At 31.5% G+C, this 14412-nt stretch overlaps 1 protein-coding gene across 1 annotated transcript in view; it reads left to right on the top strand.

Moving 5' to 3' along the window:
* Window positions 1–4952: 4952 nt before the first annotated feature.
* Window positions 4953–14412, top strand: part of LOC106466209 (DNA replication complex GINS protein PSF1-like) — an 11968-nt gene continuing 2508 nt past the window's right edge. Inside the window, exons 1-5 of the mRNA XM_013926457.2 lie at window positions 4953–5118; window positions 6575–6639; window positions 7665–7760; window positions 11238–11328; window positions 13981–14097. Of these exons, the coding sequence (XP_013781911.1) occupies window positions 5047–5118; window positions 6575–6639; window positions 7665–7760; window positions 11238–11328; window positions 13981–14097 (441 nt within the window). The 5' untranslated portion in view covers window positions 4953–5046. The remainder of the gene's footprint in view (window positions 5119–6574; window positions 6640–7664; window positions 7761–11237; window positions 11329–13980; window positions 14098–14412) is intronic.

Raw genomic sequence — 14412 nt, 5'->3', positions numbered from 1 at the left:
AGAAACTCCAGCGCGCATGCTCCCAGCGTCGCGTGACTTCCGCTGTCGTAACAATACTAATGTCCTTATACCATGAGCTGGTCGAAGGGAAATTACCTAATTTCCAAAGACCTCGGGTAGTAAATCCCGAATCCATACCAAAGCAGAAGATTTCTGCCGGGATCATCCAGAAAGAGACCTACACCAAGTGTGGTGTCTTGTAACAAGTGAGAATCCACGAACATTAAAGTCAAGGGCAAAAATTGTCTATGTAATCTAGAATGATTTCTTTCGTCTAAAAATATCATAAAAGTTGTTTTCACGACATATTCGTTTAACCGTTGCATACCTTAACAAGTAAAGAGGTTTTTCATTCAGTTCTATACGAAGACATACTGGTCAGTTCGCCCATGGATATCTATGCGATTTGACTGGTGAAACAAGCGCTGGGAAACCGTTGTCCTCATACCATTGATGACTTATTAAAAACATCTTGGTTTGTTTGTTATGAATTCCGCGCAAAGCTACACGAGGGCTATCTGCGCTAGCCGTCCCCAATTTAGCAGTGTAAGACTAGAGGGAAAGCAGCTAGTCATCCCCACCCACCGCCAACTTTTGGGCTACTCTTTTACCAACGAATAGTGGGATTGACCGTCACATTATAACGTACCCACGGCTGAAAGGGCGAGCATGTTAGGTGTGACGGGGATTCGAACCCGCGACCCACAGATTGCGAGTCGAGCGCCCTAACCACCTGGCCATGCTGGAGTGATGGTGTGATTTCGACGTAATAGCCTTACCACGGAGTCTTTATAATAGAAATTATGCTACAGAGATATTGTCAATATTTATGGCCTTAAGATAGAGCATGACTAGACCTTACAACATAATCTGTTATGACGTGGTGAGGCACCTAAATCGTTTTAATATAACTTATTCAACCTCTTTACATGAGCTACAAGGCTAATATTAAAACTACAGGTGAAAAACTGCACCCAGGAACAGTCGGATTTAGAGGGAATGTAACCCATGCAATTGTACGGGGGCTTCGGGCTCCAATATGTGCTTAGGACAAGTTAAAATATATATAATTGAACGTGAACTTAATGTTAGTTACTGAAAAAATACTTCCAGTTTGAATAGTATGAAAGTATAAACAAAAGTATCTGTATTCAATGCTGCCGTCTCTCTACTGCTCCTAAATCTAGAGCTCTACCACAGGGTCAATTATGCCCCACAAAAGTAAAAATAAGGCTGATTTGTTTTGATAGATTTTATGTTAGAATGTTCACAAATCAAAAAATTTAAAACAGTTGAACAGATTTTTGTTGCTTGAAAATAATGAAAATTACATCTAAACTAGGATTGGATTCGTGAAGCTTTTCCGTACCCCTTGATTTTAGTTACCTAAATCCTGGAATGCTGGCCAGAATTATAAATATTTTATTTATGTACATTTTCTTTGTCTTGATAAAAAAATAATTAAACGGTCTGCATTCCTTGCTTAACTTAAATGATAAATCTCTGTAAGTTTTTCAAAAAATAGAAATTCCCACAATTAAATTTTTGGAAACTTTACAATAAAAAAAGTAAAATATTATATTATATTTAATACAATCACAGGATTTGGGTAGCTTATTGGCATACGAGATATTTGATTGTAACCACTAATCTCAACACAGCATTTAAGATAGCCTTAAATACTTCCTCTCATGAATATGCCACATGTTCTTCCAGGCTTACGAGAAATTGTTAAAGCATATGGGAATTGATGATGACTTTACTGATATTTTTCTTTGAATATTCGTATAAAGCAATGTGAATAAACAATTTTATATAATGTTTCTAATAAATGAAAATGATTTCCTCTCTATACTTGAGGAACGAGCACAGATCAGCTTAGCTATCATGCTGGTTTGAAACTGGTCTTGTTGGTGTTAAGGTGATGATTTTGCTCGTTCAGGCAGGTTGCTGGTTTCATTTGGTGTAGAAGCTGTATTATACTTGCATGCATATAATAAGTATGCGCGCCCATTATTGAAATAATGTAATCTATATATAAAACTCAAAATCTCTCTGTTTATTTGTTTGCTTGCTTGTCCGCCGTGTACACTACGCAGGTCACACTTCCCTTACGTGAAGGTGCGCAAACCGACAATTTTCGTTGATATATGCGTCTATCGACTGCTGGCCGAACCGGTAATTTTATCGTTAACATATACGTTACACGAATTAATTCTACGCACACTTTACATTTTTGTGGTAACTTTAAGTTAACATTTAATTTAGAATATAGCATTATAGACCTATTTAGTTAGGGATAATTAACTATGCATTTACTAATGCATCATACTTCAATCTGAACACCCAGCCAATAACTCTACTGTTAATCTGTAATTCCTCTATACGTGAAGAATACAAAGCCAAGATTCATAGCTTAAATATTTTTACCTAGGTATCATTACTAGATCATGTAAACTCCTGGCCAAAGGCTCTTATGAGAAACATTACAAGGATTTAAAGTTTCATGAAAAACAACAATGCTTCATTCCTGGAAAAAAATGAGTTGTTTCCAAATTTCTATACCCAATTGCATAATTTCGAACTTCTCAATGTTTAAACTCATTTTTCACATTTTCGCCTGAACCAAGAGTAGCTCTCGTATTTAGTTTCAACTTTTATGCGACGGCCCAGTACCCAATTTCCTCAAATATTTCAAGAAATAGTAAAATGAATTGAACGAAATAAATCCCTAACTCAAGTATAAACCTTTGCACCCGAGTAAATTTTTTCCCCCTTCTTATCTATATATATAAAGCACAAAATATGTGTGTCTGTCTGTTTATCCCTTATCTACCCATTCCTAGGTCCCTAGGCCAATCTCAACCAAACTTTGGGAGATGATAGTTTGGAACAAGTGACATGTTACTGGGGGCTCACAGTCTCCTTCACCCCCATTATTGCTGTTATTGAGCATTTTTTATCTTTGAAGTAAATTTATGTTAACTACGTTCATAGATGGCGCCACGTCCGTACACAAAATCTTTTATTGAACTTTCTATAACACAACATACTCACAGTGTAGGGGGAGGGCATACAAACATCGTATAGATACCTCAGAGTGTGCGCTAGCACTCTCTATGGAGGAATGCAGTGAAAAAATGAGCACCACTATTGCAAATATACATAATCTAAGCTGAAGTTTCTACTTCAACAGCCACCATAAGGTTGATATGAAGAGCCGTTTCTTGAGTTATAATCACTTCCTACTTTGATCTGTAACATTTCAACTTCGGCCCGTAATACACTCCCGCGGCCATAGGCCGTCAATTAATTCATCAATTGAAATACTGCAGAAGGGTATTAAGAACTGATGTTGAAAGCGGGTAACAGAAAGCACTCCTACCACTACTACTTTGGTCTAAATATATATATACATATTGAATTCTTAAAGTTTATACAAAACTTTTGATGAGGTAATAATGAATACAGCGACAATATGTTATGTTATAAATAAATTGTGTGAAAGTTAGAATTTTTGTTTTATTTATCATAGCATCCACCCCCACATTTTTGTAGGTTCATAACCCGGACAAAGGATGGGTAAATCAGCTTGTTATTAATATTAGTGAATTAGAAAATATTACTGTTCAATAAAGATTCCATCACAATATCATACAAACCCGTTAGAGTTACAACAGTCACATTATAGAGCCTAATAATAATAATAATCTCATTTAGCACTATTTTCTGCTTTTTCCTGCTTAACCAATTTTCATATCGCTCAATTTCATAAGCTAATGAATATTATGTGACAAGGATTATCAGATTCGCTGAAGAGGTTCATTCAACAATAAAACGGAGTTCCTATAAAAAGCACCACCAAAAAGACAAGAACACTGTTTTAAACTATGCTGATAATAGATCATTAAATGTAAATTTCCCGCATTATTTACCAAGTAACGTCTGACAATAAATTCTAATATACCTGCCTAATAATAGGAGTCAAATTAATACTGTATTAATTGTTCTCTAATTTACTGAATTCTTTCTGCCCCTTGTTTTTTAAAATAAAGATGTATTACCGTAATGTTTTAAAGTAAAATCTGATTCCCTGACAAGTATTAGACAGGCTGTCCCTCGAATAACAGCGGTTTCGCTCAGAAAAAGAGAGATAATTATCTGTGTTTGATAAATTGAATGAGTTTACCTAGTATGTTTGTGTGATATAATGATGCTGGACAAATTGGTAAAAGTGAAAATCTTTTTCATTAGAAAAACAAAAAGAAAACGCAGCGTACGCACTTACGCAGACAAAATCACAGTAGCTTCTATCGAAGTGTGTATAGCTTCATAGATTTCTTTCTCTGAGAAGAGGCTTCTCTTGAACTCAACACCTTGATCTTAAAATAATTATTTACGCGAAGAACGTTGCGTGCTGGATAGTCGTATATGTTGGCAACTCACAAAGACTGACTTTCAGTTTTGAGTCGTGTGTTTTATTTTTTTTATAATATTTTTCAAAAGTTTTCGCGAACCCCAGGTTATGAGCCATTTGTTCACAAGATGTTAAAGCTTAAAAACAAACAAACTAGTTTTAGTACTTGCTGGGCTTACAAAGACGTCAATCCACAAAGATATAGAAGGTGATAACAGTTATTTTCTGCTATTATCACCGTAATAACAAAACAGAGCTTTTTACATGAGCTCAGAATGTAAAATAAAATATACTGAAAATGCATATTTCTCCTTAGTGGTGATGAGATATAAAAGCTTACAAAATACATTATAGGAAACTTTATTTTTCGGTTTAATGTGAGTTACCTATTACGTTTGTATGCTATGTGTTTATCAATATAAAATGTATTTACACGTATGTAGAAATATTTTCATATTTGTTATTAGTAAGCTCAGTAATGATGCATTATTATTATCATTAATTTCAACACTAGAGGGCACTTTGAGTATTGGCGGTCTGAATCTAATTTCAGTTTTAAGAGTTTTGATGAAAATTGTATAATAACTTATTTATTAAATAAGTATATCATTTTAATTTTTGTACAGAAAATGTTAGGAGAAAAGGCTCTGGAATTAATCAAAGAAATGAAACGTTCGCAAGATTCACTCCCAATATTAAAGGTTTGTCTTAGATCAGAAAAGAACTGAGGTATATTGCAAACCGTTCAAGTACAACTTCACTTTTCAACTTCATATTGAAAATATCGTAAATTGTACTTACTTTGTACTCATGAAAAAAGTGAGTCTGAAATTAAATTTGTATATTGTTTGACTGGATACTAATGTAAGCTACATAACCAATGTAAGTAATAAATTAGTACCATTAAATCAAATTACTATTATTATTTTTGCTACAATTAACTTACTAAGTTATTAGTACTTGAAGTTGTAACTTATAGTGGTATTTGCCCCTACTGTTATTAAGTAACTGCACATACTAACCCTGTAGTATAAAGCATGTAACATGAAAAAAACATAAATATTCCAAATTCACCTCTTATATTTACAGGATTATATAATTTGCATCATTATGCTCACATGGGTTTCTTGACATTTAACCCCAGTATTCCAAGTGAACCCCACCTGAACTTGTTATTGCTCAGATATTTTGGATTTGGTGTATCATGAAGTACTCTATGAAGATGTTTTTCTGTTAAAAACATTCAGAATTATGTATCACTATCTGGTATTTTGGTAAATAATAGTGAGGATATTGTGACTTTTTTGTCAGGAATAGATTCCTCATCTTTTTCAGAAATAATACTGTAAAAACTCAAATATTTAAATATAATCATAACACACATGAATTGATGAAATTCTCTTTGGGTTGAAAAGTACTAAAGTGCTGTTTTATAGTATTCTTTTTGCACGTGAAAAAATCTTTTTGGTACACAACACACCTTATCTGGAGAAAATGTAAATATCTATCATTTTCTTCCTGTTGACCCCATTGACGTGAAGTTTGTATAAAAAAATAATTTAATTTTTCCTATGTATTTGACATAAATGTTGTATGAATGCTAACTGATATAGTCTTTTGATCACTGAACTTATCAGTCTTTTGTTTGACACAGTTCCAAACACCTGGCTTATATTTAAACTTTTTTAGTTATATAGATACATATATATGTATATGGGTGTGTGTAAAGTTATGAGATAAACCAAAACAATTTCTACACTTATAAGAAAGGGTTGTGTCAATGAAAAAAAGTAGATGAAAGTTCATTTCAAAATAAAAGTCCCATAAACATCTTAGTATATATATATATATATTATTTTGATGTGTGAACAAGCACACTTAAAAAATAAATATATTAATATTGATAGTATAGTTCATTCTTATAAGATTAACAATTTAAATAAGATCTTAAGACAATATATGATGAAAGACTTGGAATGGAGTCTAAGATATTGTCCCAAAACCAAAAAAAAAAGTGATAGGTGAAGTATATACAAAATTTACTCTACATGACAATACATCTGCCGTAAAATGTACAAGAAATATTTATTCATTTATAATAATGTTATTTATTTATTTTAAATATTCTTGAAGTGTCTACAAAAATGTCTTTTGTAGGAAGACTCTATTAAACAAGTTCTTGAAGAAATGAAAGCACTCTTTGAAGAGAACCAGAGAGATGTGTAAGTTCATTGTAGATTGTATGCAAGAAATTGCTTTCACCTTTTTTTTTCCCTGATTTTATCCCATGTTGGAAAGGGTTCTATAAATGTAAGTCACTTACTTAAAACAGGTTAATTGAAACATGTTTCACAAAAAAAAAGCTTATGCACTTGTCAGTGTAGCAGAGGTATACTCCACTTTTAACTTTTCAGTGAAATCATACAATCTAAGAAAAATTATTAAAGTGGCCTGCTTTTATAAAACCACATGAAGAGAAAAGCATAGAAGGATGATATTAGTTATTTATTTTACTATCAATAGGTAAATTTTTAGGATTAGGAAATTAACTCGTATTCCATGTGTGATCAGAATTAAATTTTTACTTTGTTTGTGTGAGAGTTGTAGCTAACTTTGCTAAGATATTTTTCGCACATGTAAGATATTTAAACTTCCTGTAGCAATAGCAACTAAATTTTAAAAGAACTGAATAAAAGGTATGTTACCAACTTATCATAAAGCTATTTTAGCATAATATTTCTTTTAGCTTTGCTCTTGTAAAAGTCTTAAATGCATTGACATGTTGTATTTTGTGAATTTTTGAATATCTTTCTTGTGTTTCAATGATGAATTTTGTCTGTTTTGAAATACAATTATGTGTGCATAAGTTAGAATGTTATATATTGTTGATAAGTGAATAGACTGCAGACAAAACAGTTGAGACAACTGTCCCTGTAATAAAACAGATAAAAGTGGTTTAAACTTGTGAATTAGAATGTATAATGATGAAATTTAGTGGTTGTAGGTTTCTAAAAATGTTTAATGAATGTTTTCAAGTTACAACCAAAACAATGCATATTTAAAAAAATTTATCATAGTTGCAACAATAATGCTTGAATTCTCATGGAATTAAAACTAGCATAATAAGTAAAATATTTTTCTTCACGAAATGTGAAGTCACATATTATTGTTTGCTTTACATTTTGATCAGTACCTAATGTATACCAGAAGGTTTGACAGTCTTTTATGGAAAAATTTTTAATTTCAGAACTGCTTCAGTTAATGAGGAACTTCAGCTGCATACAACAGTTCAACTTCGTCATTCAGTGCTTCTTCGTAATAAACGGTGTCTTCTCACGTATCTGTAAGTTTTATACTATTGCTCAGTGATCCTTTTCGTTATGTTTTATTGTATTTAGAAGTAATTTACACATTTACTGTTTGATTAGTATTGCTATGAATAGAGTTGGTGAATTATCTCAAATCAATATAATCAGTTACTTTATAAGCATCAGTTAGTGTTGTGTAGAATAACTGGTTAATTGAAATTATGGTTAAATCAATTAATGACACAAAAATAATAATAAACTAATCGATATTAGTGTTTCTAATGATTCCAACTATCCGAGTAATCAAAATATTGTTATTATATTATTTTCAATTAATTCAATATAGTTCGGCTAAATTAATTAGTGTCATGACTCAGAAAAATAATCCACTATTTGAAATTAGGGTTTCTGATTATTGCTATTTTAGATTATTCCAACTATCCATATCATCAAAATATTGTTATTATATTATTTTCAATTAATTCAGTATAGTTCGGCTAAATTAATTAGTGTCATGACTCAGAAAAATAATCCACTATTTGAAATTAGGGTTTCTGATTATTGCTATTTTAGATTATTCCGACTATCCACATCATCAAAATATTGTTATTTTGATTTTTTTTTTTTAATTTTCGGTCTGCATGGCCTCGTGATTAGAGTGGTTGCCTTGTGATTTGAGAGTCTTGGTTCTATTCGTGTTGCAAGAGGAAGGAGCATTATATTTGTTTCTTTGTTTTTGAGTTATTATGACAAAGCTACTAAGGCTATGTCTCATTATCTTGAATTGAGAACTGCTGAATAGAGAGCAGACAACTGACTGGCAAAACCCACCACTGACTGTTGATAAATAAGTTAATATAACATTGAAATTTACAAGTAGTATCAATCATTTTATCAATGTAACAAAAGAATAACATGACCTATATACATTTTTTTCTACACTGTACTTTATATGGTAAAAAATAATAACATAAAAACATACTTCATAATTGATTATGTATAAATAGGCTGCAGTTGTAACATAGTTTTTATAAGGCGTAGGGAAAAAAGATATATTTAGGTTCACTCAGAAAAAAGCCAACCTTAAAAAGTTTTATGCCTTTACTTCTAAAAATATCTAAAGAAAATAAAATGTTTATTACCTGAGTAACTGTATATTAGAAACAAGGACTTTAGGAAGTAGATATGCTTTTAGAAGGAACAGAACAATGCTTATTTGCTAAAGAACAAAAATAAGAAACCCTAAAACCCAAGCATTTTTGAAAGGTAGGTCTATGTGTTTTCTTAGCATCATGTTAAAAGAACTGATATGAAGCCAAAAAAACTGAAAGTAGCTTAATTCTTGATTTGATAGAATGCATGAAAAACATTCCTTTTTTTTATATGGTTTGTTACAATGCATTGTAATTGAGTTTAATAAAATAAAAACTCGTATCTACCCTAATTTTTCCTTCCAATGTTACCAAGAGCACAGAACAGTTTTTTTTAACAATTATGCAATGACAAATAAACATGTAATAAGGATAGAAATATTTGGGATCTGCAATTTGTTGATTCAAAATGATAAATTGTTAGGAATGCTTGCTCACTTAGCACTAAAATATATTTGTGTTCAAAATAATGACTGAATTTATATCCTTAATAATTGTGTTCTTCTCTTTCTCTAACAAGAGAAGTTGCACTTGCTGTTTATTGTCTCTTTTCTTCAGTGAAGTATCCACGTGCTTAATTGCCTAAATGTAGTTGTGTACATTCTGTTCACCACCAAGTGGTTGATCACCTTGATATAGTTGTGTTCATATGAAATTGTAAACTTGGTTCCAAGAACTCAGTGTATGTTAAAGCAAAAGGCCTAAAATTTCTGATAAAAAATCATTTACAGTGCAGTTGTTGTTTTTTTCACACTCCTCTTGATTTGCTTTTGTTCAATGTTATAACTCAATTGGACTGGATGATGAGAGGCAAAAAGTTCCATGAAATGCTATTTATGTATAGTGAGCTCTGATATTTCTGCATTATACTTATGAATATCAGTATTGTTGGTTAAATCTGGTGTATTCTTGAATGTGTTTTGAAAAATAATTTCTTTTCCAACAGTAAAAGATGTATTCAATTAATTGACACCTGGTGTAGGCCTATGTCTGAAACTAGTCATGTTTTTTGACAGTTGTTTACCTGTGAGTTTTTCTTTCACGGTAACAAAAAGTTGTTTGAAAATGGCACAAATTAATGTTTATTTTCATCAACAAAAATTCATTAGTTTTATTGGAGTAGTCTTGTGAAAATTTATTAATTGTACTTTCATCTTGTTACAGTTTCTGTAGTTGCATAGATGATACATTTCCATGTACAATAATTTAGAATTAAAAAAGTAACTTGATCCTAAGTTATTGCTACTGAAAGATATCTATCATATCAAACAATAGGTAGTTCAAAAATGTCTTTTAAAAACCCACAAGCTGAAAATAGGAAAATTAGTCTCATGTGAGAATAATTGATTAGTTGATTGTCATAAATTAATGACTCTTATGATTAATCAATTACAGTAGAACCTTGACATTAAGGGCACCCTTCTGACTACATCCAAATGCCCTCTGTAGCAAGGTGCCCTTAATATCAAAAATGAGCCACACAAAACTGGATTCCACATTGACTGTATTAAATTTCTGAATTTTAAGGCCACCCATTTTGTTTGATGTATGTATTTAAAGCCACAATAAAGTAATAAATCACCGCTTGTGTCATTAGACTGTTTACGTGAAACCATACTCTTGAGAGCAACAAAGCACACACACAGAAATAAGCTGACTTGTGACTCCTGCTCTGAGAACACGATGTGGAATTTATCAGCTTATGTATCCCACAGTGTTTACAATGAGAATTCCCAGAGTAATAAGATTGCACTTTGAATCTGTGAAAACGTTTATTACAGTATATGGTTTGGAGCCAATCCAATAAACACTGCAAGTGTTTGAATATTGGTCAATCTTCTGGGATGTTTGGAATTTAGCAGTATATCGTACAGGCATACAAAGATATTTGTGCACATAGTTATAAAATCTTATTTCCATTTCAGCAAACTTATTCATCAACCAATAAATACTCTTTATTTACAAATGCTTAAACTTTAGTTATTTCTATTAAACATATAAGTGAAAAATACTTCCAAAAGCAAAGATTCTGAGTACTTACAGTGTTATGAGTAATAGTAAAGTTACTTAATAAAAGTTTGAAAATAACTCTCTAGAAGGTCATGACATGCACACTTTAACTTGCCCATATAGAGAAAGAGACTGAAGACTCTGCTCCTAATCTGGAATATCGAGGTGCCCGTTATAGCAAGATTTATTTTGGTTACAAATATAATAATAATAATCCCTGTAGACTCCCACTGGAGCATAGGGCGACGGAAGTTGTTGTTGCAGTAATTTTTTAGCAAGTTGGTTACAAATAGTAGAAAATAAAAAAAGATGCTATGTAATGCTATTGAATATCTTCTTTTTCGTTTTTAGTTTTACTCGTTTGATGTACCTTAAAAAACTGAGGTGGGCTTTTGGTAGTGTCTTGCCTTCTGATGTTCGATCTAACTTATCAGAGTCAGAGGTAGGTGATGCTATTTTGTGATTAATGATTTTTTGTATAAAATTTCTGTGTGAGTTTCCAAATAGCTAGCTTACCATGCACTATCAGAATAATTTTTCCTTTTTTATTTTGTGTGTGTGTGTAGGCTATTTTACTCTGTGTGGCTAAACTATTTCATAACTTTAGTAATAATTGTCCTGCATGGATTACACATTACATTTAGAACTTGGATTCGAAAAATTTTGCATTTGAGATATTTGACTTCATGTAGTGCTTTATTTCTGCATGTTATGAATTTATACAACTTATAACCATTGTAAAAATTTCATTTATTCTGTCCAAAATTTCCAACATCAAAACTGTATGTAACATTCATTATTTTTGTAGTTATTTATAAGTTCTTACAAGTCTGTAGTATTGTTACAGCATTAATGGTAATATCCCCACTTTGCCTTTATCCTTTATAATTGTTACAAAGTAAATTACAAGACATACTATGTTTCCCTGTTCAAATGTAACATGCTTCTCTGTGAGCAAGTAAATTAAATCTTGTGTTTAATATGCTTATCTTGTGGTTTATTATTTTTTAATACCTATTAAACCAGTATGTTCCTTAAAAGAAAAATCTTGAAAGAAGAGTTACCTCTTTTTAGATATATGATGAGATAGAGAACATTCATGTTATTAGCTATTCATCAAATGTGAACATCACAATACTATTACTAAATGCATTTTCACAGTAGAAAATCAACATACATAGGAATTGTTTTTAACTGGGCAACTTTTCTTACAAAAATAATTTAACCTTTTCATATTAAAAAAGGTAAGCATTGAAAGCATTTGTAGAAATATGCAATAGTAGACCCAGTATGAGTTAAGCCTGGTTTGTTGCTGACTAATATCCATATATATATATATATATATATAAGCCATTGTCTGTTGGTAATATTCAAATTGCCTCAATGGTTACAGTGCTTGAACCTGAAGCAGAAGTCTTGCGTTCAAATACTGGAACAGTTGGAATTTCTTATAATTTTTTCAAAATACATAATTATGCTCAGAGCAAGCTGTTTCAATATTCATAAAAAAACAAGAATACCACGATATTTTAAATTAATAGTTTTTAACATTAGATTTCAAAGACTGAACGTCAATGTGGCCAGAATTTGGGAGTAACTTTTCTGGGATTTACTATTACTTAAGTAAAATAAAGAAGAAATTATCTACTTTTACTCCACTACATTTCTTTTTATAAGACTGTTGTTACATTTGTGTCTGCAGACTTCTACTGCTAGAAACTGGGCTTTGATACCCATGGTGGGCAGAGCACACATAGCTCTTTGTGCTTAATAACAAACAATAAAGTTACATTTGAAAAAACTGGAGAAAATCACACTTATTGCCATGGTGATAGTTTTTGTTTACATCAATCAGAGAACGCCTACTCTTTCAAATAAGACAATCACAAGCAGTAGTATTTGCTGTGCTGCTGAGCAGGAACAAAACACAGCCATTGTACATCTAGTGTTGACTGTGATAACTTCATCCCACTGTGACCATCATGTCCGACACAAATAATCGTCCATGGCCTTATTTTCAATGAAAACAATAATGAAGTTGCAGCATGCGAGCATTTGTTTAGTTCTGCAGGGCTCTTGTTCACACTGAAACGAGCTAATCTGTCTAGTAGGAAGCTATGTAAGTAGAGTGCCTGAAGAGCTATACCATAGACAGTAATACTGATTGTTTTAATAAAAATAAATTTGTTGAGTTTATATTTGGTAGTGCCTTTTAAATACGAATTTAAGTCGAATGTATGCTATTTTTAATAATGCTATCATTACTTATTTTTTGTCGATACTTTTCACTTTATTGCTACTTAAGTACTGTATATATTTGGTACTTTTTACTTGAGTGAATGTTTTCTAAAGTAACAATACTTTTATTCAAGTAAATATTTTCAGTACTTTACCCATCACTGAATGTGGCTCAGTGGTTACAGCATTTAACTCTGATGTGGAAGTTTCACATTGAAATCCTAGTTGAGTTGGAGTTTTATTTTTTTAAATAAATGATCATAGTCACAGCAAACTCTTTCAATACCATTAAATATTAAATCAGGGATTTGAGATATTGGTTAACATTTGAATTAAAAGATGGCATGTTTACAGCATCAAGCCAACTTAGCTTTTCATTTCAATTGAACACTTCTAATACCATCTATGAAATAAATTCAGAATAAAATTAAGAATAGTTCAGGAACAGTGCAAGAAAGAAAATGTTACTTAGCAAGAGAAAGAAAAAAAGAAGATGAATGGCATAATAGAATGAAGCTTAGCAAAAATTAGGATAACTGAAGCAAAGGGAAAATAATTCACACTATCAAATGAAGCTCCTGAGAAAACAAAAAGACAAATTGATGCTGTGAGGCATACAAATTGGTTTTGGCCCACCTATGTGTTTCCTGTGTATTCAACAAGTACATAAGCTAATGGAGCTATAATTTCAAGATACATTCTCACCCACTTATTAGGTGACATGTATGTGCAAGTTCTAAAGATTAATTCAATTTATAATGCACAAAGTAGTAAATAAGAAGCTTCATTTTAATGCAGACTAATGATTCCATTGTGCCAATAAAAGTTTTTTACAGCTTTTTTCATATTTTTTTAGTATCATTGGTTTATAGCTTACAACAAAGCATTGGCTACCTACATGAGTTCTATTGGAGATGGGATGGGAGTTGACCTGCAACAGCACTTACAACCACCCAAGTCTTTCTATATTCAGGTAATGAGACATGAAAGTTTGAAAAAATATGGACACTGACTAGCAGTTTAACCTAGTTTAGTATTTTTTATTTGCATCTTCTAAAGTCATTTAATATATTTAGGCCTACTTCTTTAACCCTATCCAGACAAGTCACGGGTGAAAGGCTATGTCATCTCGTTTGCTGACTCACATTCGAAATTTTATTTAACTACTCTTTCATGAATTTGTGCCAATAAGTTTGGTATCAAACTGTTGATTATAATTCAAATTTTAGAACTATACATTACTAAATTTGTTAATTTAAAAGTAAATATTAAAAAAAAACAGTTAAAC

Source organism: Limulus polyphemus, unplaced genomic scaffold (assembly GCF_000517525.1).
Source record: "Limulus polyphemus unplaced genomic scaffold, Limulus_polyphemus-2.1.2 Scaffold2187, whole genome shotgun sequence".
NCBI classification, from domain to species: Eukaryota; Metazoa; Arthropoda; class Merostomata; order Xiphosura; family Limulidae; genus Limulus; species Limulus polyphemus.
Note: the sequence above shows the minus strand (reverse complement) of the source record. Positions and strands in the feature narration are given on the sequence as shown.